The sequence below is a fragment of the Monodon monoceros genome, unplaced genomic scaffold (genome assembly GCF_005190385.1).
Source record: "Monodon monoceros isolate NGI ecotype Baffin Bay Population unplaced genomic scaffold, NGI_Narwhal_1 Super_Scaffold_11, whole genome shotgun sequence".
NCBI lineage: Eukaryota > Metazoa > Chordata > Mammalia > Artiodactyla > Monodontidae > Monodon > Monodon monoceros.
The window spans coordinates 91,974,184-91,997,654 of NW_021703767.1; the positions used below are offsets into that span (position 1 = coordinate 91,974,184).

The 23,471-nt window shown below is 35.7% G+C and overlaps 1 protein-coding gene across 4 annotated transcripts in view; it reads right to left on the bottom strand.

Annotated features, from left to right (window-relative positions):
* Positions 1-2,245: 2,245 nt before the first annotated feature.
* Positions 2,246-23,471, bottom strand: part of NLGN1 (neuroligin 1) — an 887,115-nt gene continuing 865,889 nt past the window's right edge. The window contains exons 4-6 of one of the 4 annotated variants that reach the window (XM_029214424.1): positions 9,741-9,953; positions 5,680-6,469; positions 2,246-4,883 (exon numbers count right to left, since the gene is read on the bottom strand). In XM_029214424.1, the coding sequence (XP_029070257.1) occupies positions 4,061-4,883; positions 5,680-6,469; positions 9,741-9,953 (1,826 nt within the window). In that variant the 3' untranslated portion in view covers positions 2,246-4,060. The remainder of the gene's footprint in view (positions 4,884-5,679; positions 6,470-9,740; positions 9,954-23,471) is intronic. The other 3 variants (XM_029214426.1, XM_029214425.1, XM_029214423.1) reach the window with 3 other exon arrangements.

A 23,471-nucleotide genomic window follows, 5' to 3' on the forward strand; every position in this document is an offset into this window, starting at 1 on the left:
AATTTATTTGGGAGCATGTTTCACATGTATAACCAAATTATCTAATTTTCACTCATATTAAAAAGTGATAGTCTATAACAACTAATTACTGGAAATGAAGAGAAAGGCCAGTACTTTGAGCCAATAACACAGAAGAAAACAAATATCAAAGGACTGCCACCATATTCGACAGCTTCCTAAGAATCCATTCATCATTTTGCCCTATGAAAATATTTCTGTGAAACTCGCCAAAGAAAAGAATCCCAGTAATTTCTATGTAGTAGTGTCTTTAAAGCTGGAACACAAAACCACATTCTCTGAATCCTTTCATTACATTAACATGTGTCAGTATAAGTGTGCCAACAGGTGAAATAACTGAGAATAATATGTTATAGATAAAACAATTGAGTTCTGGTATTTCTTTTCTGTAAGAAGATTAGTGCCATCCTTGTTTTCTTCTTTAGTATTACGTATGGTTGATTTTTTAAAAAATTTGTTGCTGTTTTTATGTTATACAGATTAAAAAATTGAATTAAAGAATTATTATGGTCAACTTTTAAATTTGAAATGAAGAATGAAATAATCTATACTTTACTTAGATTTTCTACTTTGAGCTATTAGCATGATCTCTCCAGATTCAAATTGGGTATTTTTAATGCTTTAGCAAATGACTTTCCAATTTCCTAAAGTTAATAATGAAACTCATTATATATCTGTAGCAGTCAACTAGATTTTGTTCACAGTCAACATATTCAATAAAAATTTAAAACTATGAGATCTGTCACTCTTATATTGCTAATGCCATCCTCTAAAACAACATTAATCTGTTGGAAAACATTTGGCAAGAATTTTGTATACTAGCAAGACAATGAAATAAAGTCAATTTTGGCTTAATGTTTGTATAAATTGTAAGCAGCTTTGACTATTTGCAGTTTCATCAGAGGCAGGAAAATCTGAAGTAATAAGTGATGACAGGAATATTCTTTCAATTTTGCAATTTTTTTCTAAAGAAAATTATCATCTAAATAAATATACTTTAAACATATTGGGTAAAATTTCATAACAATATTCAAAATATTTCTTGCATTTAAAATTTATGTTTCAGCTTTAAAAACAGTTCTTAATGTTCTATTTATTGTGGGACATGATTTTACATTCAGAAAACTAGCTGTTGTAATTATAAATCTAGCAACTAACACTCATTCACAATGACTTCATCACGACCTGAAACAGTAATAAAACTTAGAGCTGCTTTATCTTCCACAAAGTTGATGCTACATTAATTAAAAAAAAAAAGAATAGAGCTATGCTTTGTTTTCCTAAATCATTTCCCTAAATTAGTATAAAATAGATGCCTGTTAATGGTATAGCTATGTAGATCAAGTAATAGATAAGTTTAGAGCAACAGATAGGTAGATAGATATAAATATGGCCATCATTAAAATAGAATGGTTTTGCTAAGTGAAGTAATGCATGTGAAAGATTTCATTTATATCTTATTTTGTTGTCCTTTCTATTTCTGTTTTTATCTTTTGTTTAATCAATACAGTAAAAGACAGTTTTCTGATTAAACAATATTTCAGATGTTAAAACAATTCTTTTTATTTGTTTACATTGGCAGTTCACAGTCTGAAAGCATAACCAATCAGGCAAAAACTGCACGTAGACTGCTCTGGATTTTGAAGACTTTTTGCTTCTAACAGATTTTTATTTGAAGTTACGGAGCAATATCTACATTTTACTGATAGTTAATAATTGGGAGGGGGAATTATAAGTAAACAATTTCCTTGAAAGAGAAGATTTTTATCTTTAGTGTTAGCTTAATGTCTTGCTCAGCACTTTAAAATTTTCTTAGAAGGATAACTTTCTAACCACTACTTTATGATAATTTAATCACCCTTATATTGTGACCCTAGCTATTCTATTTAATGAATATTGCACATTTATTTCCAATAGACCTGTTCCTTGATAATCAGAATTGGAACCTGTGTTTCTAACTGAAAACAATTGGCACATTTTATTTCCACACCACTTTCACATAAGAGGTATTTAAAAATACAAAGCTAGTATTTTTTTCATGAGTTCCTGGGCTTAAAAATTCAAAATATTAAAGTTTCATCAGTTTCATCTTAGATGAGACTTGCCTTTAAATACACGGTGTGTTTTCTGTAGAAGTTACCTATATGTCTTCAAAAACCTGACTTGTCTAGAAAAATGACTCTCTGAGACAGTCATGTTTCTTTTTCTGTTGTTGTTCTTGTTTTTTAAAAAAAGACAAAACAGCAATAAACATTTTAGCTCTTTAATGAGCAAAGATCATGTCTCTTAGCATTGGACTAATAGTCATTATTATCTTTATTTCACGCAATGACCAGTGACATGGCCAAGATGTACAAAGTTGTTTCCATCAAGTAGTATACAATTTTTTTTGTATAATAAGCTTTCATTCTTGAAAAAGAGTAACTGAAAAGAAAGGTTTCTGTTACTGCAGTTAGTTTGTCAGAGAAAGTTCTTTGCATTATCTTACAAACTATCAAAATTGCTAGTCATCTGAAAAAATGTAAAAAAAAATCACATAACTTTAGTCTAATAGAAATATAGTACAGGTAAGAGAGAAAGTATCAGGATGTGCTCTTTAAGTCCATCTCAATTTTTTTTAATACAAATGTACATCTGATTACATATACAAACATTTGGAAAGGTCTGTGATATACTGTTACTGGTAAACAACAGGGGGATGAAGAGTTTCCTGTGGTCTTAGAATATTCATTTAAAATCACACGCATGTGTAAGACTAAAATCCTCCAGGTGTTGACTCTCCTTTTAGGTTTTGCATCTACGTTGCACTCTACTGAGATTGCGTGAATAAATTCCAGTGAATGAACCTCAGTGAGAAAGATAAGTGACGTGAGAAGGGACATAACTTTATATTGAGTTATTATTAGTAAACGTTTTGTCATGCAACATGAGTCAATCAATGAACTGAGAACTGTAATCAGAGTGGTAATTTGGGGCATCCTTATATCATAAAAGACTAGTAAGTAACTCTTTGGACACACTTCACCTTACCAAAAGGAACAAAATACAGAGTAACAAAAACCACAGCAAAGTATAGATCCTGTAACACATGTCCAATTAGGGTTATATTTCCATGAAGTACTTAGATGGGAATGAAAAGAATATTAAAAATATAGGAATTTTTTTTTCTGGGATTCATATCAGCGAGTATTCACCACTATACCTATAGTTTCTTCAAATACCTTTCATAACTAATTCCGTCTATTATCAAAACTACTGTGAATTATTTTATTGTAATTACTTTTGCCCCTTAAAATCTTCTTTAGGTTCTGCCAATTGATGGAGGAAGCTTCTATTAAAAACTCCAATGGGATGAGAAGAATTTTAATTACAGCTTAATCAGCAGCACAGCCACCAAGCATATAAATTATCATGCACATCGTGCTAAAAATATCCAGTTTCCTTTATCCCCACAACTTTATACTGACAGCACTTATGTGATAATGTTGTACCTGCCAGTCTTTAAACTTCGTTGTTTTACTGGCAAATTTCAGCATGAGCCTCCGCTAAGGCCATTAACAGCATTGGTGCTTTGTGTACTTATCCAAATATGTAAATATGGTCTACACAATAAAACAGCTCCAAATAAAAACTGGTGAAAATTATCTGACATTCCATTGGTGTGTCCCTTGTGCATATTCATGGTTGTTTTTTTAATTTTTTATATTTTATATTTCAGACATAGTTCTTTCCTGTTTGGTGTTCCACATGCCTAATTCCATCATGTAACATAAATCTTCAAAAAATTAATTCTTGAATGTGAATGAAAAAGTATCATTCAGAACAATTGCTTCAAGCAATTGAAATTCATTTTTAAAGTTGATTTGTGTATATATGTACAATTCATGTTTTTTCCAAAGCCCCCAAAGTTCTTGATATGTATATTCACATAGTATTCCTCCTTATTTAAATAGTAAGCGTCTTGTAGGCTGAAAGCCAAGGAATCTTCAGTAATTGTTTACTGCAATCCATCAAAAAAATAGAGTTTGCTTCTCTTATCTGGCTATACCCTGGTTGTTGAATGTGAGTGGGGGTGGGGATGAGGATGGGGCAGAGTATTGTTCTGTCCTCCGGTAAATGTATTGAATGTGTGTAAGGGTTGAATCCCTGGTATAGTGTTGGGAATCATTGTAATGGTGTTGGGTGTCATTAAGGGAACATCATCAGGTGACCTCCTCATAGCTAGTGTGTAATCTGGGGGGCAGGCGGTCCGAAGAACCACCTCATGTGGATGGATGGACTCACATTCATGATCCAAATCGGTGTGCTTCATTTGGAGGGACATGATCTCCTCTTCTTGTGCGTGGGTCAGATCATTCGTAGTCGTGCGCTGAGGGCTGCATCTCCTGTGAACATCATGTCTCCTCTTATCCTTTTTGTAGTACAGGGCTGCAAAGGCCAAGATGTTCAGAAACAGCAGTGATGCTCCAACTGCAATAGTGACGCTCAGCTCTGTTGAGTAGTCCCTTTGATCCACTGAAAATGGACTCGGTTGTTGTTTGGGATCATCCTGCTTGGCAGTGGGAAAGGCTGATGTGACAGATACAGAATTTTTTCTCGTAGGTCTGAAAGTGATGTCAGTTGATGGCACTTTAGTTGTTGTCGAGGTATACTGAGAAATGTCATTGAGATTATGCAGATGAGGTACCAGCTCTAACCAGAGGTTTACTTTATTGGCTCTGTAATGTTCTTTAACTCTTGGTTTTAATCCAATATGGAGATAAAGTTGGTCTTTCTGGGAATATCTGGTCCATGCTACTTCTTCAAAGCGGTTGGGTTTGGTATGGATGAATTTTGTGTCTTGAGGGACTGGTTGATTTGGGTCGCTAGAAAAGAGAAATTATGAGAAGAAAATTGTTTTATTCTTTTAAAAATCAAAACAATACTGGTTTAACATCTAATTGAAGAGGGTGAACTCAGCCGGGCTTTAGACTGTGTTTTAACATAACTTGGGTCAATTTAGAAATATCAATCCCAGCTCAGGCAGGTTGTTGGATGATAATGTAGTATAAGTAAATCTCACATTCTTGTTCTCTCTACCCACGGGCTGCTATATACCCAAAGATTTAAAAATTCATGTACATATGAGTTGTCTCATAGGCAAGCTAGCAGAGACAGCATTGGAAAAAACTTGGCATTTGGAATTGGCAGGTGAGGATTTGAGTCCTGATGCTGCTGTACACTAAACATATGAATATCCAGGTAAAGCTCTCGTAGCCTAACGTCCCTTTTCTGTAAAATGGGATTATAGTATCTGAGCTGCTCACCTCACAAGGTAGTTGGGAGGATCAAAAGGCATACAGTACTGAAAATTGAAAAGTCTTTATAAAGTATTTGTCACTATTGAATAACAATAATAAGTCCTGTGTAATTAAAAAAACAAGATAAATTTAATTATTGAGTAATGCAATAAAGGTATGACTGTCTTAAACTTTACAAAGGAAGAATAAAGCAGTGATTTTTTTGAAACACCACAAATATAAATTTTGAATAAAGGAACTTAATGTATTGTTGGTATTAATCTATTAAATTAAATCATTTGGACACAAAATATATATTTTTTAAGTGCTTAAGAGGATATTTTAATTAAATTATAGCAAACTTCATTCCTTAGGTACATACCCAGTTTTAGCAAAATTTGTCCAGTATGTCATTACGACTGCACTCAGCATCACATCATTTTTGGAGAAATTGCAAGGAAATAACTCTGTAGGTCCAATCATGGGGATTCCTAGTACGTAGGGAACCTCATCACCATGAGCTGCATCAGCCCAAGCTGGAACCTGATCTGTTTGGCAATGATGGTAAAAGGCATAGAAATATGTGGGTGAACCAAAGTTTGAGTGAAGATCTGCTGTAGCTACAGCTGGTGCCACCCACTGATGGTCCGTAAACAAAGCTAATAATGTCTTCCTTCTGGTTTCAGGGTTATGACGGTCAGCCCAGTCAGTATACATGAATTTAATGGTTTCTCTCAAAACATCTTTGCCTTCAGGGTATCCATATAAGTTATCAACAAAATTAGAAACAGCAAAGTCAAAATCACTAGCGGAGATACCATCATCGCTATCTACTATATTTTCAACAAATTTTAACGCTTCCCCTTGGTTAACTCCTAACATTATATCATAGTTGAGAAACTCTCCTTGCTCCATCAGTATCTGAGGATCATCTGGTATTACATCACCATCAATCACAGGTCCAAAGGCTATGTGGTATCGTGCTGGTTGAATATCTTGGTCAACAAGTTCTTTGTAAGGCTTCTTCTGTAAGCATTCCACTAACTCTACTGTATCTGAAACATTGCAACCAACTTTCGTGGCCAACATTCTAGCATATTTTGCAGGTTGGAAACTAACAGCCCAGCTGGAAAGGGCAGTTCCACTTTGAGCTATTGCTCGTTGAAAAAGTCCTATAGGAGAAAACAACAAAGAGTTTCAGATGACCTTTGAATAATGCTGTGGTAAAACAATAAAATCTGATATTTGAGACATGTCCCAGATATGACTCAAGAAACAGGGAGATAGAGACAGTTTTGCTTAAGAGAAGGTACATAAAGTCATCCCCAGGGTATAATGAATTCGAGAGGTGGACATTAGTCATCTGCTTTGAGTAGCAACTACTTTGGGATCAAGAGATCTAAATTGTGCAATGTCTCAAAAAAGCAGTAAGCAAGGAGAGAAGGAGAGTGTGGAAATACTTGTGGCAAAAAGGCCCAGGTGTTTATTTGCTCAGCATGTAAACACCTACGCTGTTACCATAGCCAACCAGATGCGGCTAACTCTCTCCCCTTTAATTCATCATCAGACTTTGTATTGTCTTTTGAGTATATTTCCTCCAATTTGGTTGCAAGCATCTTTCTTCAAAATGGCTCTGTGTGTTTGTTTTAATCAGATTTTATCTGAAAAAAATTGTTCAGACCTCACATAACTACTGGGGCTGGGAATTTGCTAATACCCTGGGGATGGCCCTAAAGACACACGAAACAGAATATTACTTTAGACATACTCTTTCCAGTTCTTTATGTCAGACATAGTATGCTGAATATTCATCTTTCAGAAGAAGTTATAACATTTGAAGTATTTTCACTAGGTTAAAGAAAAAGCCATCAGCAGAAGGATTTAGTGGGGGGTGGTGATTTAACTTTCTCCACTGTTGAATGTGCACTGCTTTATTTTATCATAAAAGATGAAAAGTACATGGTCCACTGCTTTTCACTTAATTACATTTAAGAATTATAAATCATGGTCCCATATGCAGCTTGATAAGAGCTGCATACCATTCAAATTTATAAATGAACTTTACTTATTAAGGTATTCTCTAATAAAATTCTTGTTTTAAAAATATAATTTATCTATTTTATTTAAAAAATTACATTTATTGTCAATTTCCAAATACAGCTTTGTAGTTCAGTTATTCAAACACATGCTCAATCATTCATATGTGTTAATGTGTAAGAACTCTTTCACAGAGATGTTAAAGTAATGACTGAATTAGAAGCAAAGTTTTCATTTTTTCTCCAAACACATATATGTATTCAAAATATCTGTAATATGTTCCTAGATAATTATAAAAATATTCAAAAAGTCAAACAATACTAATTTAAATTTGTTTTGGTTTCTGACATCTTTATGAACATATTTTCAGTTTGCTAGAGCAAAGTTTGCCAGAGCAAATAATATAAATACAAATAATTTTTTAAAATTATATAGGCTATGTGTTTGTCAACATTTGCTCAGAGAAATATTATACTGCTTAAAAACTTTATAGCTAAAATAAGACTTCTATAAGATTCTTTCCCATTTTAGGGACTTAATGACATTAATTAAATATACCAAAAAAGGTTTTAAGGACAATACACATCACATTTGATATAGTCTGAAATATGCCATCTAGATGATACTGGGAAAGACCACATATTCTGTTGTCAGCGAGAGTGCTTGTTATGTGTGGTTGACTCCTGATAGATACAGGCCTGAGCATTGTTGCAGCTCTGGGAAGTTCCCAGACCTTAAAGTCCATGTCTGCAATGGAGATAAAATTAGCCTGATGATTTCAAGACCTCTTCTGGGCATCTCCTGGTCAATTCAGGCAGCTTTGCTAATAGAGATAAACTTATGACTAGATCAAACGTAAGTCCATTTATCTAGCCAGACATGGACAGATTTCCTTGAAGAGTGTGATGGAATGCTATATTTTCAATTGTTTGCATAGCCATTTGCCACTGTTTACCACATTATGAGTTGATGAATAGCAATGCTAGCTGATGAACTAATTGATTCATCTCTTTATGCAATGCTAGTGTTATACTGGCTGAAAATGGTTTTGGTGCCCATGTTCACTTTTACATTTAGAAAAAGTTTTAGAAAAAATCAGCGCAAAGAGCATTTGAGACCAAATGATCCTAAGAAGTCTGAACAGATTGTCCAATGTTATCCTAGATAAGTATTGGCGTTAGTATAGTCCTCAGGCTAGAACAGTCTAATCTGTTCAATTAAGAAAAACAACAGCAACGAAGTTTGTTATTTCAAAATAAGTCATTTCACTACAGACCAAAATCTCTATACAATTGAAAGAGTTCTCACACATGTGTCATTTTGTCATCTCGGTTCAGAACTCTACTAATACAAATGAGATGTTACATAAACTATGTCTATAAATTAAGTCTATAATAATATATGATCCTCCAAATATACAAACTCATTTAATGACTGTTATTTTGAAATTCCACATTAATGTGTCTTTGATACCAAAACCAAATATTCTATGTCTGTTGCTCATATCATAAAACTCAGTCTTACAAATTAAGAAGCTTCATGAATTACAATTGACAGTGTATACTTTTGTGGATATTTCAAGTTAATAATGCTTTAAGAATGGGTGACTAAACTCATGGTAAAATGGGATTCCATCAAGACCAGCATGATAAGCCTTGGGCAGGCATTTTGGAAAACGGATGTCAAGGCCAGAAAATGGAGACAAGAACAATATTTCATGGATTTAAGCAGCCTCAGTGCTCCATGCTGCTTTGCCAGGCTTCAGGGGGGAAAAAAAAAACACTTTTGGAGTTGAAAATAGAAAAAGCACAAATTCAAACATATTTTTCTTTTTAATCAAAAGCTCTACTAGTGACCTTGATGCTTTGACAATTTTGGATCACGCATGCAAAATAATCAAACTCCATTCTCTACTCAGACAACAAGTGAAAATCACGTTTCCAGACAAACTAGCTTACAGCTGCCTCTGTATTATCTTCATACTAGTAAAGGGTTTAAAACATCTACTATCTAGAAAATAGATTATATACAAGCCTTGCATTAAAAAAAAATAATTAAAAAAAACCCTTGTCTTTGATTTTGATTACTGAATAAACAGAGATAACAGAACTGTGAACATCTTTGATTTTCCCCAAAATCACCCTTTGGAGGAAAGGAAAGTAGTGTAATGTTAATTATTCTGAAGTGTGTTTGAAAGGGCATCCATACCAAGCTCCACAGGAGACAAAAGAGTTTGACAAAAATTTAAACATGCATAGAGAAGCTGAAGAAACAAAGTTGTAAACAGTTATTGAGTTCAACCTAACACTTAGTTTAAACAGAGAAATATATACAGAGCATCACATACTACTGATGGTCGTGGCATGCAGACACCAAATTTGTCAAAATTTGCAACCTGCATAATACCTTTGGTTGAATTGCTCCAACGGTTACCTTCAGAATAATGGGATAAAGTCAGCAGATTGACACATGAACCCCCAGCACCAGATCCAAAAACAGTGATTCTTAAGGGGTCACCACCAAAGAATCCAATATTCTCACTAGTCCATCTTAAAGCCTGTATGAGATCAAGGAGTCCATAGTTTCCTTTTGCAGCCTGATCCCCTGTGCTCAAGAAACCTGGAGAACAGAAATAAAAAGACATCAAATAACACCGTTTTGAGTTGACATGAATCAGATAGACATCAAATTTAAATAAAATTGAAGCCTGTGTTCATCAAGATGAGTACAATCCAAGTTCTTTAGTAAAAATTTATTTCCCACCAGAATAGCATAATTTACTTTAGGAAGAATAGCAGAGACTAAAATCTGAAAAATGACATTTATCTTCCCCAGATGTTCCCAAGTTATCCAGCTAACAGGTAACAGGGGGCAGATAAAGAGAATGAAAACATTCTGAAAGACCTCAAGGGAGATATTCTAGGGGCCAAGTTACCTGGTGGAGATATTTGGGATAGTATCATGGGGTGTATGAGAATGTGTTTTTGCATAAATACTGTCAGTCCTCAAGTTGCTCGTGGTCTAATATGGTTGGAATTTAAGGTATGTGTGGCAGAGTGGCAGAATATGACGGTATAGAGCAGGGGTATTTTTCCAAGACTCATGCATAAAATTATATGCAACTCTTTGCATATATAGGTGTATGCATTTTTATTGATGATGCCCCATGGTTAAGAATCACTGTACCTGACGTAATTTGAGGTTACATTTTAGAACGCCCTAAATGCTAAACTGAGGAGATCTGCTCAACTAGAAAACAGTGTAGAATATTTGAAGATTTTTGAAAAGCTGAGATTCATATTTCTCCAGTACTCAAAGCTCCACTTTATAGTGAATTTAATAATGAAAAGAAATATATGTTGAATAATAGAAAGAATGGAGGTGGTGAGACATTATAAAGATCTAAACTGATAGAGTGGAAAAGGCAATTGAAGAAAAAAGGAGAAGAACAGTCTAAAATTAATGAAAAGAAACCTCAATTAAAATAGAATTGGGAGGTCAGAAAGGAAAGCGCTCATGCCCTATGACAATAGCAGAGCTCAGCAGGAAGAACAAAAACTTTCCTTGCCTGGCAAGAACTCAGCCAATGAGAGACTCTCACAACTCAGCCAGTGAAAAGCCACTCTACTTCAAACTCTCAATTCCTCCAATGGACTCTTTGTTTACTACAGCCCTCCCAGCTTCCTTTTCCCCCTTTTAAAAAAGTCCTCCTCTCCTTGCTGTGAGGGGACTTGCATGTGGCTTGCCATGGTTGTAGACGCAAACAGCAATTCTCTCTTGATCCCAAACAAACCCATTTTTACTGCAAAAATAACTGGCAGTCTACTTGTTTTAGGTCAACCTTTTGATAGCCTGCATGGGGATCAAGAGAAGACACTTGATGACTTCCAGGTTGATGGCAAACAAGTGTGATACCCTCATTGAGCCTGTTGTTACTCACTGCTTTACTCGCCAGCCCTGGAATTGGAGAGTAAGTTTTTCTCCACTAAAGTGTCTGCCCTATTTGCATTTTGAAGTCCTCCAGGTTTTACTGGGGATCTGTTGTTTTTTTTTAATTTAATTTATTTTTTTATACAGTAGTTTTTATTAGTCATCCATTTTATACACATCAGTGTATACATGTCAATCCCAATCTCCCAATTCATCACACCCCCACACCCACCCACCCCCGCTGCTTTCCCTCCTTGGTGTCCATACGTTTGTTCTCTACATCTGTGTCTCAATTCCTGCCCTGCAAACCGGTTCATCTGTGCCATTTTTCTAGATTCCACATATATGCGTTAATATTCAATATTTGTTTTTCTCTTTCTGACTTACTTCATTCTGTATGACAGTCTCTAGATCCATCCACATCTCTACAAATGACCCAATTTCATTCCTTTTTGTGGCAGAGTAATATTCCATTCTATATATGTACCACATCTTCTTTATCCATTCATCTGTCAGTGGGCATTTAGGTTGCTTCCATGACCTGGCTATTGTAAATAGTGCTGCAATGAACACTGGGGTGCATGTGTCTTTTTGAATTATGGTTTTCTCCGGGTATATGCCCAGTAGTGGGATTGCTGGGTCATATGATAATTCTATTTTTAGTTTTTTAAGGAATCTCCATACTGTTCTCCATAGTGGCTGTGTCAATTTACATTCCCACCAACAGTGCAAGAGGGTTTCCTTTTCTCCACATCCTCACCAGCATTTGTTGTTCATAGATTTTCTGATGATGCCCATTCTAACTGGCGTGAGGTGATACATCATTGTACTTTTGATTTGCATTTCTCTAATAATTAGTGATGTTGAGCAGCTTTTCATGTGCTACTTGACCATCTGTATGTCCTCTTTGGAGAAATGTCTATTTAGGTATTCTGCCCATTTTTGGATTGGATTGTTTGTTTTCTTAATATTGAGCTGCATGAGCTGTTTATATATTTTGGAGATTAATTCTTTGCCCGTAGATTCATTTGCAAATATATTGTCTCATTCTGAGGGTTGTCTGTTCGTCTTGCTTATGGTTTTCTTTGCTGTGCAAAAGCTTTGAAGTTTTATTAGGTCCCATTTATTTTAGTTTCTATTTCCATTACTCTAGGAGGTGGATCTAAAAAGATCTTGCTGTGATTTATGTCAAAGACTGTTCTTCCTATGTTTTCCTCTAAGAGTTTTATAGTGTCCGGTCTTACATTTAGGTCTCTAATCATTTTGAGTTTATTTTTGTGTATGGTGTTAGGGAGTGTTCTAATTTCATTCTTTTCCATGTAGCTGTCCAGTTTTCCCAGCACCACTTACTGAAGAGACTGTCTTTTCTCCATTGTATATCCTTGCCTCCTTTGTCATAGATTAGTTGACCATAGGTGCCTGGATTTATCTCTGGGCTTTGTATCTTGTTCCATTGATCTATGTTTCTGTTTTTGTGCCAGTACCATGTTGTCTTGATTACTGTAGCTTTGTAGTATAGTCTGAAGTCAGGGAGTCTGATTTCTCCAGCTTCGCTTTTTTCCCTCAAGACTGCTTTGGCTATTCGGGGACTTTTGTGTCTTCATAAAAATTTTAAGATTTTTTGTTCTAGTTTTGTAAAAAATGCCACTGGTAATTTGATAGGGGTTGCATTGAATCTGTAGATTGCTTTGGGTAATATAGTCATTTTCACAACATTGATTCTTCCAATCCAAGAACATGGTATATCTCTCCATCTGTTGGTATCATCTTTAATTTCTTTCAACATTGTCTTACAGTTTTCTGCATACAGGTCTTTTGTCTCCGTAGGTAGGTTTATTCCTAGGTATTTTATTCTTTTTGTTGCAGTGGTAAATGGGAGTGTTTCCTTAATTTCTCTTTCAGATTTTTCATCATTAGTGTATAGGAATGCCAGAGATTTCTGTGCATTAATTTTGTATCCTGCAACTTTACCAAATGCATTGATTAGCTCTAGTAGGTTTCTGGTGGCATCTTTAGGATTCTCTATGTATAGTATCATGTCATCTGCAAACAGTGACAGTTTTTCTTCTTCTTTTCCAATTTGGATTTCTTTTATTTCTTTTTCTTCTCTGATTGTTGTGGCTAGGACTTCTAAAACTATGTTGAATAATAGTGGCGAGAGTGGACCCCCTTGTCTTGTTCCTGATCTTAGAGGAAATGCTTTTAGTTTTTCACCATTGGGAATGATGTTTGTTGTGGGTTTGTCATATATGGCCTTTATTATGTTGAGGTAGGTTCCCCCAATGCCTGTTTTCTGGAGAGTTTTTTTTTTTTTTTATCATAAATGGGTGTTGAATTTTGTCAAAGCTTTTTCTGCATCTATTGAGAGGATCATATGGTTTTTATTCTTCAATTTGTTAATATGGTGTATCACATTGATTGATTTGTGTATATTGAAGAATCCTTGTATCCCTGGGATAAATCTCACTTGATCATGGTGTATGATCCTTTTAATGTGTTGTTGGATTCTGTTTGCTAGTATTTGGTTGAGGATTTTTGCATCTATATTCATCTGTGGTATTGGTCTCTAATTTTCTTTCTTTGTAGTATCTTTGTCTGGTTTTGGTATCAGGGTGATGGTGGCCTCATAGAATGAATGTGGGAGTGTTCCTTCCTCTGCAAATTTTTGGAAGAGTTTGAGAAGGATGGGTGTTAATTCTTCTCTAAATGTTTGATAGAATTCACCTGAGAAGCCATCTGGTCCTGGACTTTTGTTTGTTGGAACATTTTTAATCACAGTTTCAATTTCATTAGTTGTGATTGGTCTGTTCATATTTTCTATTTCTTCCTGGTTCAGTCTTGGAAGGTTATACCCCTCTAAGACTTTGTCCATTTCTTCCAGGTTGTCCATTTTATTGGCATAGATTTGCTTGTAGTAGTCTCTTAGGATGCTTTGTATTTCTGTGGTGTCTGTTGTAACTTCTCCTTTTTCATTTCTAATTTTATTGATTTGAGTCCTCTCCCTCTTTTTCTTGATGAGTCTGGCTAATGGTTTATCATTTTTGTTTATCTTCTCAAAGAACCAGCTTTTGGTTTTATTGATCTTTGCTATTGTTTTCTTTGTTTCTATTTCATTTATTTCTGCTCTGATCTTTACGATTTCTTTCCTTCTGCTAGTTTTGGGTTTTGTTTGTTCTTCTTTCTCTAGTTCCTTTAGGTGTAAGTTTAGACTGTTTGAGATTTTTCTTGTTTCTTGAGGTAGACTTGTATTGCTATAAACTTCCCTCTTAGAACTGCTTTTGCTGCATCCCATAGGTTTTGGATCATTGTGTTTTTCATTGTCCTTTGTCTCTAGGTATTTTCTGATTTCCTCTTTGATTTCTTCAGTGATATCTTCATTATTTAGTAATGTATTGTTTAGCCTCCATGTGTTTGTGTTCTTTATGTTTTTTTCCCTGTAATTCATTTCAAATCTCATAGCATTGTTGTCAGAAAAGATGCTTGGTATGATTTCAGTTTTCTTAAGTTTACTGAGGCTTGAATTGTGACCCAAGATGTGATCTATCCTGGAGAATGTTTCGTGCGCACTTGAGAAGAAAGTGTAATCTGCTGTTTTTGGATGGAATGTCCTACAAATATCAGTTAAACCTATCTGGTCTGTTGTGTCATTTAAAGCTTCTGTTTCCTTATTAATTTTCTGTTTGGATGATCTGTCCATTGGTGTGAGTGAGGTGTTAAAGTCCCCCACTATTGTGTTACTGGCGATTTCCTCTTTTATAGCTGTTAGCAGTTGCCTTATGTTTGAGGTGCTCCTATGTTGGGTGCATATATATTTATAATTGTTATATCTTCTACTTGGATTGATCCCTTGATCATTATGTTGTGTCCTTCCTTGTCTCTTGTAACATTCTTTATTTTAAAGTCTATTTTTTCTGATATGAGTATAGCTACTCCAGCTTTCTTTTGATTTCCATTTGCATGGAATATCTTTTTCCATCCCCTTACTTTCAGTCTGAATGTGTCCCTGTGTCTGAAGTGGGTCTCTTGTAAACGGCATATATATGGGTCTTGTTTTTGTATCCATTCAGCAAGCCTGTGTCTTTTGGTTGGAGCATTTAATCCATTAATGTTTAAGGTAATTATTGATATGTATGTTCCTATGGCCATTTTCTTAATTGTTTTGGGTTTGCTTTTGTAGGTCCTGTTCTTCTCTTGTGTTTCCCACTTAGAGAAGTTCCTTTAGCATTTGTTGTAGAGGTGGTTTGGTGGTGCTTAATTCTCTTAGCATTTGCTTGTCTGTAAAGCTTTTGCTTTCTCCATCAAATCTGAATGAGATCCTTGCCGGGTAGAGTAATCTTGGTTGTAGTTTCTTCCCTTTCATCACTTTAAGTATATCATGCCACTCCCTTCTGGCTTATAGATTTTCTGGTGAGAAATCAGCTGTTAACCTTATGGGAGTTCCCTTGTATGTTATTTGTCATTTTTCCCTTGCTGCTTTCAATAATTTTTCTTTGTCTTTAATTTCTGCCTATTTGATTACTATGTGTCTCTGCATGTTTCTTCTTGGGTTTATCCTGTATGGGACACTCTGCACTTCCTGGACTTAGGTGGCTATTCCTTTCCCATGTTAGGGAAGTTTTTGACTATAATGTTTTCAAATATTTTCTCGGGTCCTTTCTCTCTCTCTTCTCCTTCTGGGACCCCTATAACGTGAATGTTGTTGCGTTTAATGTTGTCCAGAGGTCTCCTTAGGCTGTCTTCATTTCTTTTCATCCTTTTTTCTTTATTCTGTTCTGCAGCAGTGAATTCCACCATTCTGTTTTCCAGGGTCACTTATCTGTTTTTCTGCCTCAGTTATTCTGCTTCATTCCTTCTAGTGTATTTTTCATTTCAGTTATTGTGTTGTTCATCTCTGTTTGTTTGTTAATTCTTCTACATCTTTGTTAAACATTTCCTGCATCTTCTTGATCTGCCTCCATTCTTTTTCTGAGGTCCCGGATCATCTTTACTATCATTATTCTGAATTCTTTTTCTGGAAAGTTTCCTAGCTCCACTTCATTTAGTTGTTTTTCTGGGGTTTTATCTTGTTCCTTCATCCAGTACATAGCCCTCTGCCTTTTCTTTCCTATCTTTCTGTGAATGTGGTTTTTGTTCCACAGGCAGGATTGTAATTCTTCTTGCTTCTGCTGTCTGCCCTCTGCCCTCTATCTTATTGGGGATCTATTTTAAGGCTTTGTTCTCTGGCTACGACTTTATTCTGTATGCAAGTACTTGTTTGGCCCTTATGCCTGATTTTTGAAATTGGGCTTTTTGAATTGGAACTGTGCTCACCTTTGGCAGGATTCCTTTTGGAGCGGGGCTGGCTGTTTATCCTGGAATTGCCTAGCTTTTTGCCCATCCTTCAGGAACAGGGGCTGTTTCTTTAGAACTGTGCCAGTTCAGCTTTTGACCCGATTCCTTATATAATAGGGGAGTTCTATTGGCACTGCACTATTAAGCCTTCAGCCTGACTCCCTTCAAATTGGGCTGCTCCATTAAAGCTGTACTTAGCAGACTTTGGCTTGGCTCCCTCTGGACTAGACTGTTCCTTTTGAACTGGCTGGTATTAGGCCTGCAGGCTGTTTGAGCTCTTTGAGTTGCTTGAGCTGTTTAGGCTGTTTGAAAATGATTCTTTTACTCTAGGTTGAAACCTCTGAGGAATGGGATCCCAGTTAACTAAACATTTTGAGCATGCCCCACTTACAGGGACCTTGACCAGTTTTATGTTTAAAAACTATGGTCCTGGGCTTCCCTGGTGGCGCAGTGGTTGAGAGTCCGCCTGCCGATGCAGGGGACACGGGTTCATGCCCCAGTCCGGGAAGATCCCACATGCCGCGGAGCTGCTGGGCCCGTGAGCCATGGCCGCTGAGCCTGCGCGTCTGGAGCCTGTGCTCTGCAACAGCAGAGGCCACAACAGTGAGAGGCCTGCGTACCACAAAAAAAAAAAACAAAAAAAAACTATGGTCCTTTTATTCAAAGAGAAAGTCACAAAAATTATAATCATCCTCATCAGGTCACTCAGTCCCATGTAATTAATTATTTTTTCATCTTGATCTTTTGTTAGCACTTTTATGAATTCATCAGTTTTCCATCAGAGCTCTGAAAATGCTTATTCATTCAGTTCAGCAGTATAGTCAGTTACCAGAAACCTGTACTTGTCAGAGTCTTTTCCATGAATTCCTTGAAGAGGAAACCCTTTTATAGGAACATTTTTGCAGAAGCATCAGAATACACCCAGAACTGTCTGTAAATGACAAAAGACTTAAAAGTGACCACGGTTAAACATTTGATGAAAGTTCATAATAATGCAATTGACAACAGAGGCAAAAAATATACAAATCAATTTTCACTGCAAAGTAAAGGAGCTGTTACAGTGGAGGATTACTGGACTGAATATCAATATTATGACATAGTATGAGTGTTTGAGTGTTTCGTGTTTGGTAATTGCAATCATTGTTGCTTTTGTTGTGGTCATCCATTTACAATGCTTGGTGTCAGTTTATTTATTTCTTGTAAAAATAAAATACAGTGTCTGTGTGTGCGGAAAAAAAAATAAAAATAATAAATATTAAATAAATAAAAAATAAAAAAAAGCCCAAAAACTATGGTCCTTCCTCACATACCTTTCTAACTAATGGACCAACCTAACTAAAGGCGATTTAGAATATCAATGGCCATTATGGGAAGCTTTTGAAATCCCCAAACTTACTTTTCTTGAAGGTGAATTGGGCAACCATAGCTCTAAAATTTCCAAAAACTGAATGTAATACGTATTTCAATTGGTATTTTGAAGCTTCCAAATGTTATCAGGAGCCTAAAATTGCCTCTTTGCAAAATAAGAGTTTTAAGATTAACTGAGGCAGGGCTTCCCTGGTGGCGCAGTGGTTGAGAGTCCGCCTGCCGATGCAGGGGACACGGGTTCGTGCCCTGGTCTGGGAAGATCCCACATGCCGCGGAGCGACTAGGCCCGTGAGCCATGGCCGCTGAGCCTGCGCATCAACAGGAGAGGACACAACAGTGAGAGGCCCGCGTACCGCAAAAAAAGAAAAAAAAAAAAGGTAACAATGTGCTGTTCTGGGTGTGCTACTGCAACTCCTTTTGATAGTGTTGAGACAGCACCTTTACTTATGGCTACTTTAGCCCAACAGGCTTATTTATACACTCTTACGTGGGCTTGTACTTTAGCCAAGGGCAAAACTTTAGCCAAGTATAATATTTATACTGGTAGTAGATATGCTTTCAGAGTAGCTCACGATTTTGGAATGTTGTGAAAGCAATGTGGCTTCCTTACTTCCAGCAGAAATAAAAATGGCCCCTATGTTCAGGAATTATTGGATGAAATATTTTTACCTGCTGCTTTAATTATCATTAAGATCCTGGGGCATTCTAACTTTGACTCTCTTGAAGCTAAGGGAAATCACCTTGATGACCTTTCCACAAGGAATGCTGCCCTTAAAGGAACCAACAGCAGCCAAACTGCTAGCATGGCCTGGAGGGATATTTCGCCAAATGATAATTTAGAAAAAGTGGCTAGAAAGGCCCAAACAGTTGGCCTCAGAAAACGAAATCCTCAACAATTGTTGAAATTCAAAGTGTGGAAATTCAATTATAGAATTGTGAAAATACAACAGGTGTAGATTTGATAAAAAGAGAAAACTTTGGTTTGGACCAAATAACAACCCAGTCCTACTGGGGACTCTAAAATTTCCACTCCTAACCACTGTACATGCATTAAACATTGGTCTACTGACAAAATGACAGCATTCATGAATCAATATTGGTGGGAAAACATTAACAAGGCTACAAAAAGTGCCTACCTCACTTATCCCACTTGTGCAAAGTACAATCCAGGGAAACCTGTTCTTACTGTTCCTGGACATTTTAGACTGCCTAGTGGCCTTGATGACTTGAGGCCTGGCAAATGGATTTCATACAACTTCCTCCATCTCATGGGTATAAATATATTTTAGTCATGGTCTGTATGTTTCATACTTGACTGAAGCCTTTCCTTGTGACAGGCTACTGCCTCTTCTGTGGCTAAAGTCCTTTTGGAAGAGATTATTCCTACCTTGGGAACTCCTTTCAAGCTTCATAATGATTGAGGAACCCACTTTACTGGTCAGGTACTTTGACAAGTTGGCACTGTTTGGCTAGTTTTACAACACTTTCGCTGTTCTTACCACCCTTAATCCTCTGGTTTAGTTGAACACACTAACGGCATTATTAATACTCAATTGGCAAAATTTGTAGAGGCCCTCCAAATATTTTGGCCAAAAGCTTTGCTGTTGGTCCTTCTAAGTCTCAGATCCACCTCTTTTGTAACTCATAAACTCTTACCCTTTGAGATAGTCACAGGGTGCCACAAGTCAAAGGACTTGGCTTCTGCCTCTTTTGATCCACAACTAATAAATGAGAGATACTCTAATACTGCAAAGCCTAATTGCTTCTATTAAAAAAAAATCATGTTTTAGTAGAGCAATCTTTTCACAGTGTGCTCTTAGGAGATGAGGACCTAAGCATCACACCTTGTAATCTGGAGATTTCATCTGTTTAGAAAGACACCTCCATAAGGACTCTCTTAAACCTCACTGGCAAGGCCCCTATCAGGTACTACTAACCAACTTTTCTGCAGCCAAACTCCAGGGACTGGACTCTCGTATTTACATGACTCCCCTAAATAAAGCACTGAACCCTGACTGGACCTGCACATCATGTAATGACCTGAATGTAAAGATTAACCAGAACTGAAGCAGACAACATCTGATAAGACAGATTTCCAAGATATCTGGACCAGGTCTGTAGGAAGTTTGACTGCCAAACGTTTGATGACATAATGCTTCAGATGATCTCCGATGTCTATGATCTTGATAACATATGGAATTCAGATAAGAAGTGGCTGAGTGTTCTCTCTCCTACCTCTCTTGTTTACTCAGATGTGACCTCAATAGGTTTTCAATCTGTGTACTTTCCCTCCAACATGAGACACTATACCCAAGAAAGATACTTTTTGTCATTGAGGTACAAAAAGCCACTGAAACTGGAAAACCTAACTCTTGATCAGAAATGTTTTAATAGAAGGATCTTCATCAAAAGGGGGAAATGTAAAAATTAATAAAAAGAAACCTCAATTAAAATAGAGTTGGGAGGCCAGAAGGGAGAACTCAGGCCCTATGATGATAGCAGAGTCAACTAGGAAGAAGAAAGACTTCCTCTTCTTGCCTGGCAAGAGCTCAACCAATGAAAGACTCTCACAACTCAGCCAATGACAAGCCACTATACTTTGAAATCTCAATTTCTCCAAAGGACTTTTTGTTTACTATAGCCCTTTCAATTTCCTTCTCCCCCAGCTCTCTCATTGCTGTGTGGGGGCTTGCACATGGCTTGCCATGATTAGAGACCCTGACTTGTATTAATAATTCCTTGTTGATCACAAATGAACTCATTTTTGCTAAGGAAAAAACTGGCAGTCTATTTGTTTTAGGTCAACATTAAAAAAATATTGTGGCAGTAAGAGCTAAGTCTCATATATGGAAATTGTTGTAGAAAGAAGAGTCAAAGATATTACTTTAATAACATTTTAAACATATTCATTCATTTGACTGACTTAATAGCTTTTATAATATGTTCATTATAACTTGTAAGACAAACATCTACCCTCTAATATATTTGTACATTTGGTGTTGTGGGAGAGGAAAAAACTTTCCTCTATGCTTTGTGTTCTTCTGGCTGGTCTAGGAATTAAATTGATATGAGACAGATTAACTGTAGAAAAACAAACAAAATTCAGTAACATGTATACATGGGAAAGACCCAGGAAAACTGAGTAATTTGCCAAAATTACTGAAGCCTTCACCTTAAATGCCATTTTCAGCTAAAGACAAAAGAGGATGTTGGAGGTGGTGGTTTGGGACCTCAAAGGACAGTCACACAAAGATGGGCCAGACAGAGACAATGGGACACAGAGTTGACTTTGATTTCCATGACCTGCTGAGTTCTCCCTACCACATTCAGCCCATATTCTTCATAGGTATCCCTGGCGATAGTTTGTTTCCTGTTATGGGTCCTTTTATCTAATTCTTTAGGCAGCTAAAGGGGAAGGTAAAAGACTTACTGAGTCTTCTATTTCTTAAAAATAATCAGCCTAAAATGATCCTCATGCCAAAGAGACACATTTTGGGGTGGCGAATTTTTCTTCCCTGAAGTATAAATGAAAAAGTAAAAAGTATTTTATAAAATATTCTATTTTATAGACTATTTACTTATCATGTAGAAAATATTTAGAGATATTTTGCATATAATTGATTAAGTATATTTAGGGATGTATTTTTCAATCTCAACAAGTTTACGGAACTAATTAATTTTAAAAATTAGATTTATTCTCTTATTGAAGACCCATTATAGAAACTCAACATAATAGGTCAATGTTTGTGATAAAAATTATTTTATTCAATTTAAAATATACCTCTAATTAATTTTAAAAAACCAGGAAGTCAATTACATTTGTGAAAACCAGACTGTGATAATAATCGCTATTAATTGAATAAGTCAATCTATACTTAAAATGAATATATGAACCAGAAATTCTTTAGGATCATTGTGGGAAGCAATAGATGAAGTCAAATCTTCCTGAATAATTTTGAAAAACACTAATAAATGCATATGATTAGTTCTTTTTTTCCTACAAGACCAAAAATGCTAGGAAACAAAAGCACAATGTCTAGTCTATCGTGTGCATGTGCATGTGCGTTTGTGTGTGTGTGCGTGTGTGTGTAATCCTGGAAATATGAAATCATTTTTGAGATGGGAGTTTTTAAAAATAGATTCCAAATAAACATATCTTTCTCTTTATACTCATTACCTTTTATTGAATCTACATAACCATTTAAAGAAATTTTCATGATATCTTCTTACATAAAAGAATGTCGTAAATATGCAATATTCATATAAATGAAAGCATATTAAAATGCAAAACAACATGACAAGGAACTCTTTTAATTTTATTTGCTATTAAGTGAATTTTGGTATAAGACAGAACCATTAGTTTAAATTCCTGAAGGAATATGTTACAAATGTTTTGATCTATAAAGATAGGCTGATGGCATGAACCCTGAAAACAACATTATGGAAGGATTACTGTGCATTAGATAGAAAGGAGTCTTGAAGGATAAAGGAGATATGAATGTGTGTGTGTGTGTGTGTGTGTGTGTGAGAGAGAGAGAGAGAGAGAGAGAGAGAGATTGAGAGAATGAGAAAACACCCTAGGTAGTTTATTACCTATAATTCTATATCACACATATATTCAGATCAAAATTTGATTTCTAAATAAAGCTTACGACACTTGGTGCAAAATCCAGGATTTGTATTTAATTCCTCTTGAAATAATATTGAATCAATCCAGTTACATTCAAATGAATCTCTACATTCACACAAAAATTGACTTACTGATAACCATCTTTCAACACATAGTATGTAAAAAAACATAGTAGTAAATTATCTCTACAATAACTAAATGTAGTATCTCCTCTATAATTCCAGTTTTAGTAGCATATTTTAAACCACTCTGGTAGACTGGTCAAATAGTTTTGTGTTTATATAACAATACTGTAAATCATGTCAATTATCTCTTTATACATAGAGCAATCTATACTTTATATATAGTTTAAAGAAATCTTGTAGTATCTTAAAACTTAAAATCAATTTAATTCCAAAATTTCACTAAGTATATGGAATGAATCATTGGGTAAAAGGTTGTGTCCTAGGCTTGGAATGTCCAAGCTACTCTTCAGTACTGAATTTCCCTCACTCTTGATTTCTATTTCATGTGTATGCTGTAGTTATCTATCATCTATCTATCTACCTCTCATCTATCTATCTCTCCAACTAAAAACACCTGATCATTACAGTGAATTCAGAGAGCCACTATGAGTTTTATATTAGGCCAATTTAATAAATAACCCCTGCCTTTATTAAGGCCAGCCAACTAATAAAATCGTATCTCTTTAGACTTGTTAAAGTGATATTATATGTTTGTATGAATTCTTTGATTTTTGGTTCTATATCCAAACAAAACTTTGTGGCTCAGCTAAGGGCACAAAATGAAGAAAGTTAAATAAATTGCTACCTTGAAAGAGCCACAGTTTGCTAATTGTCAGCTTATGTGCATTGGCAGTATTCTTTATACCTTGCTAT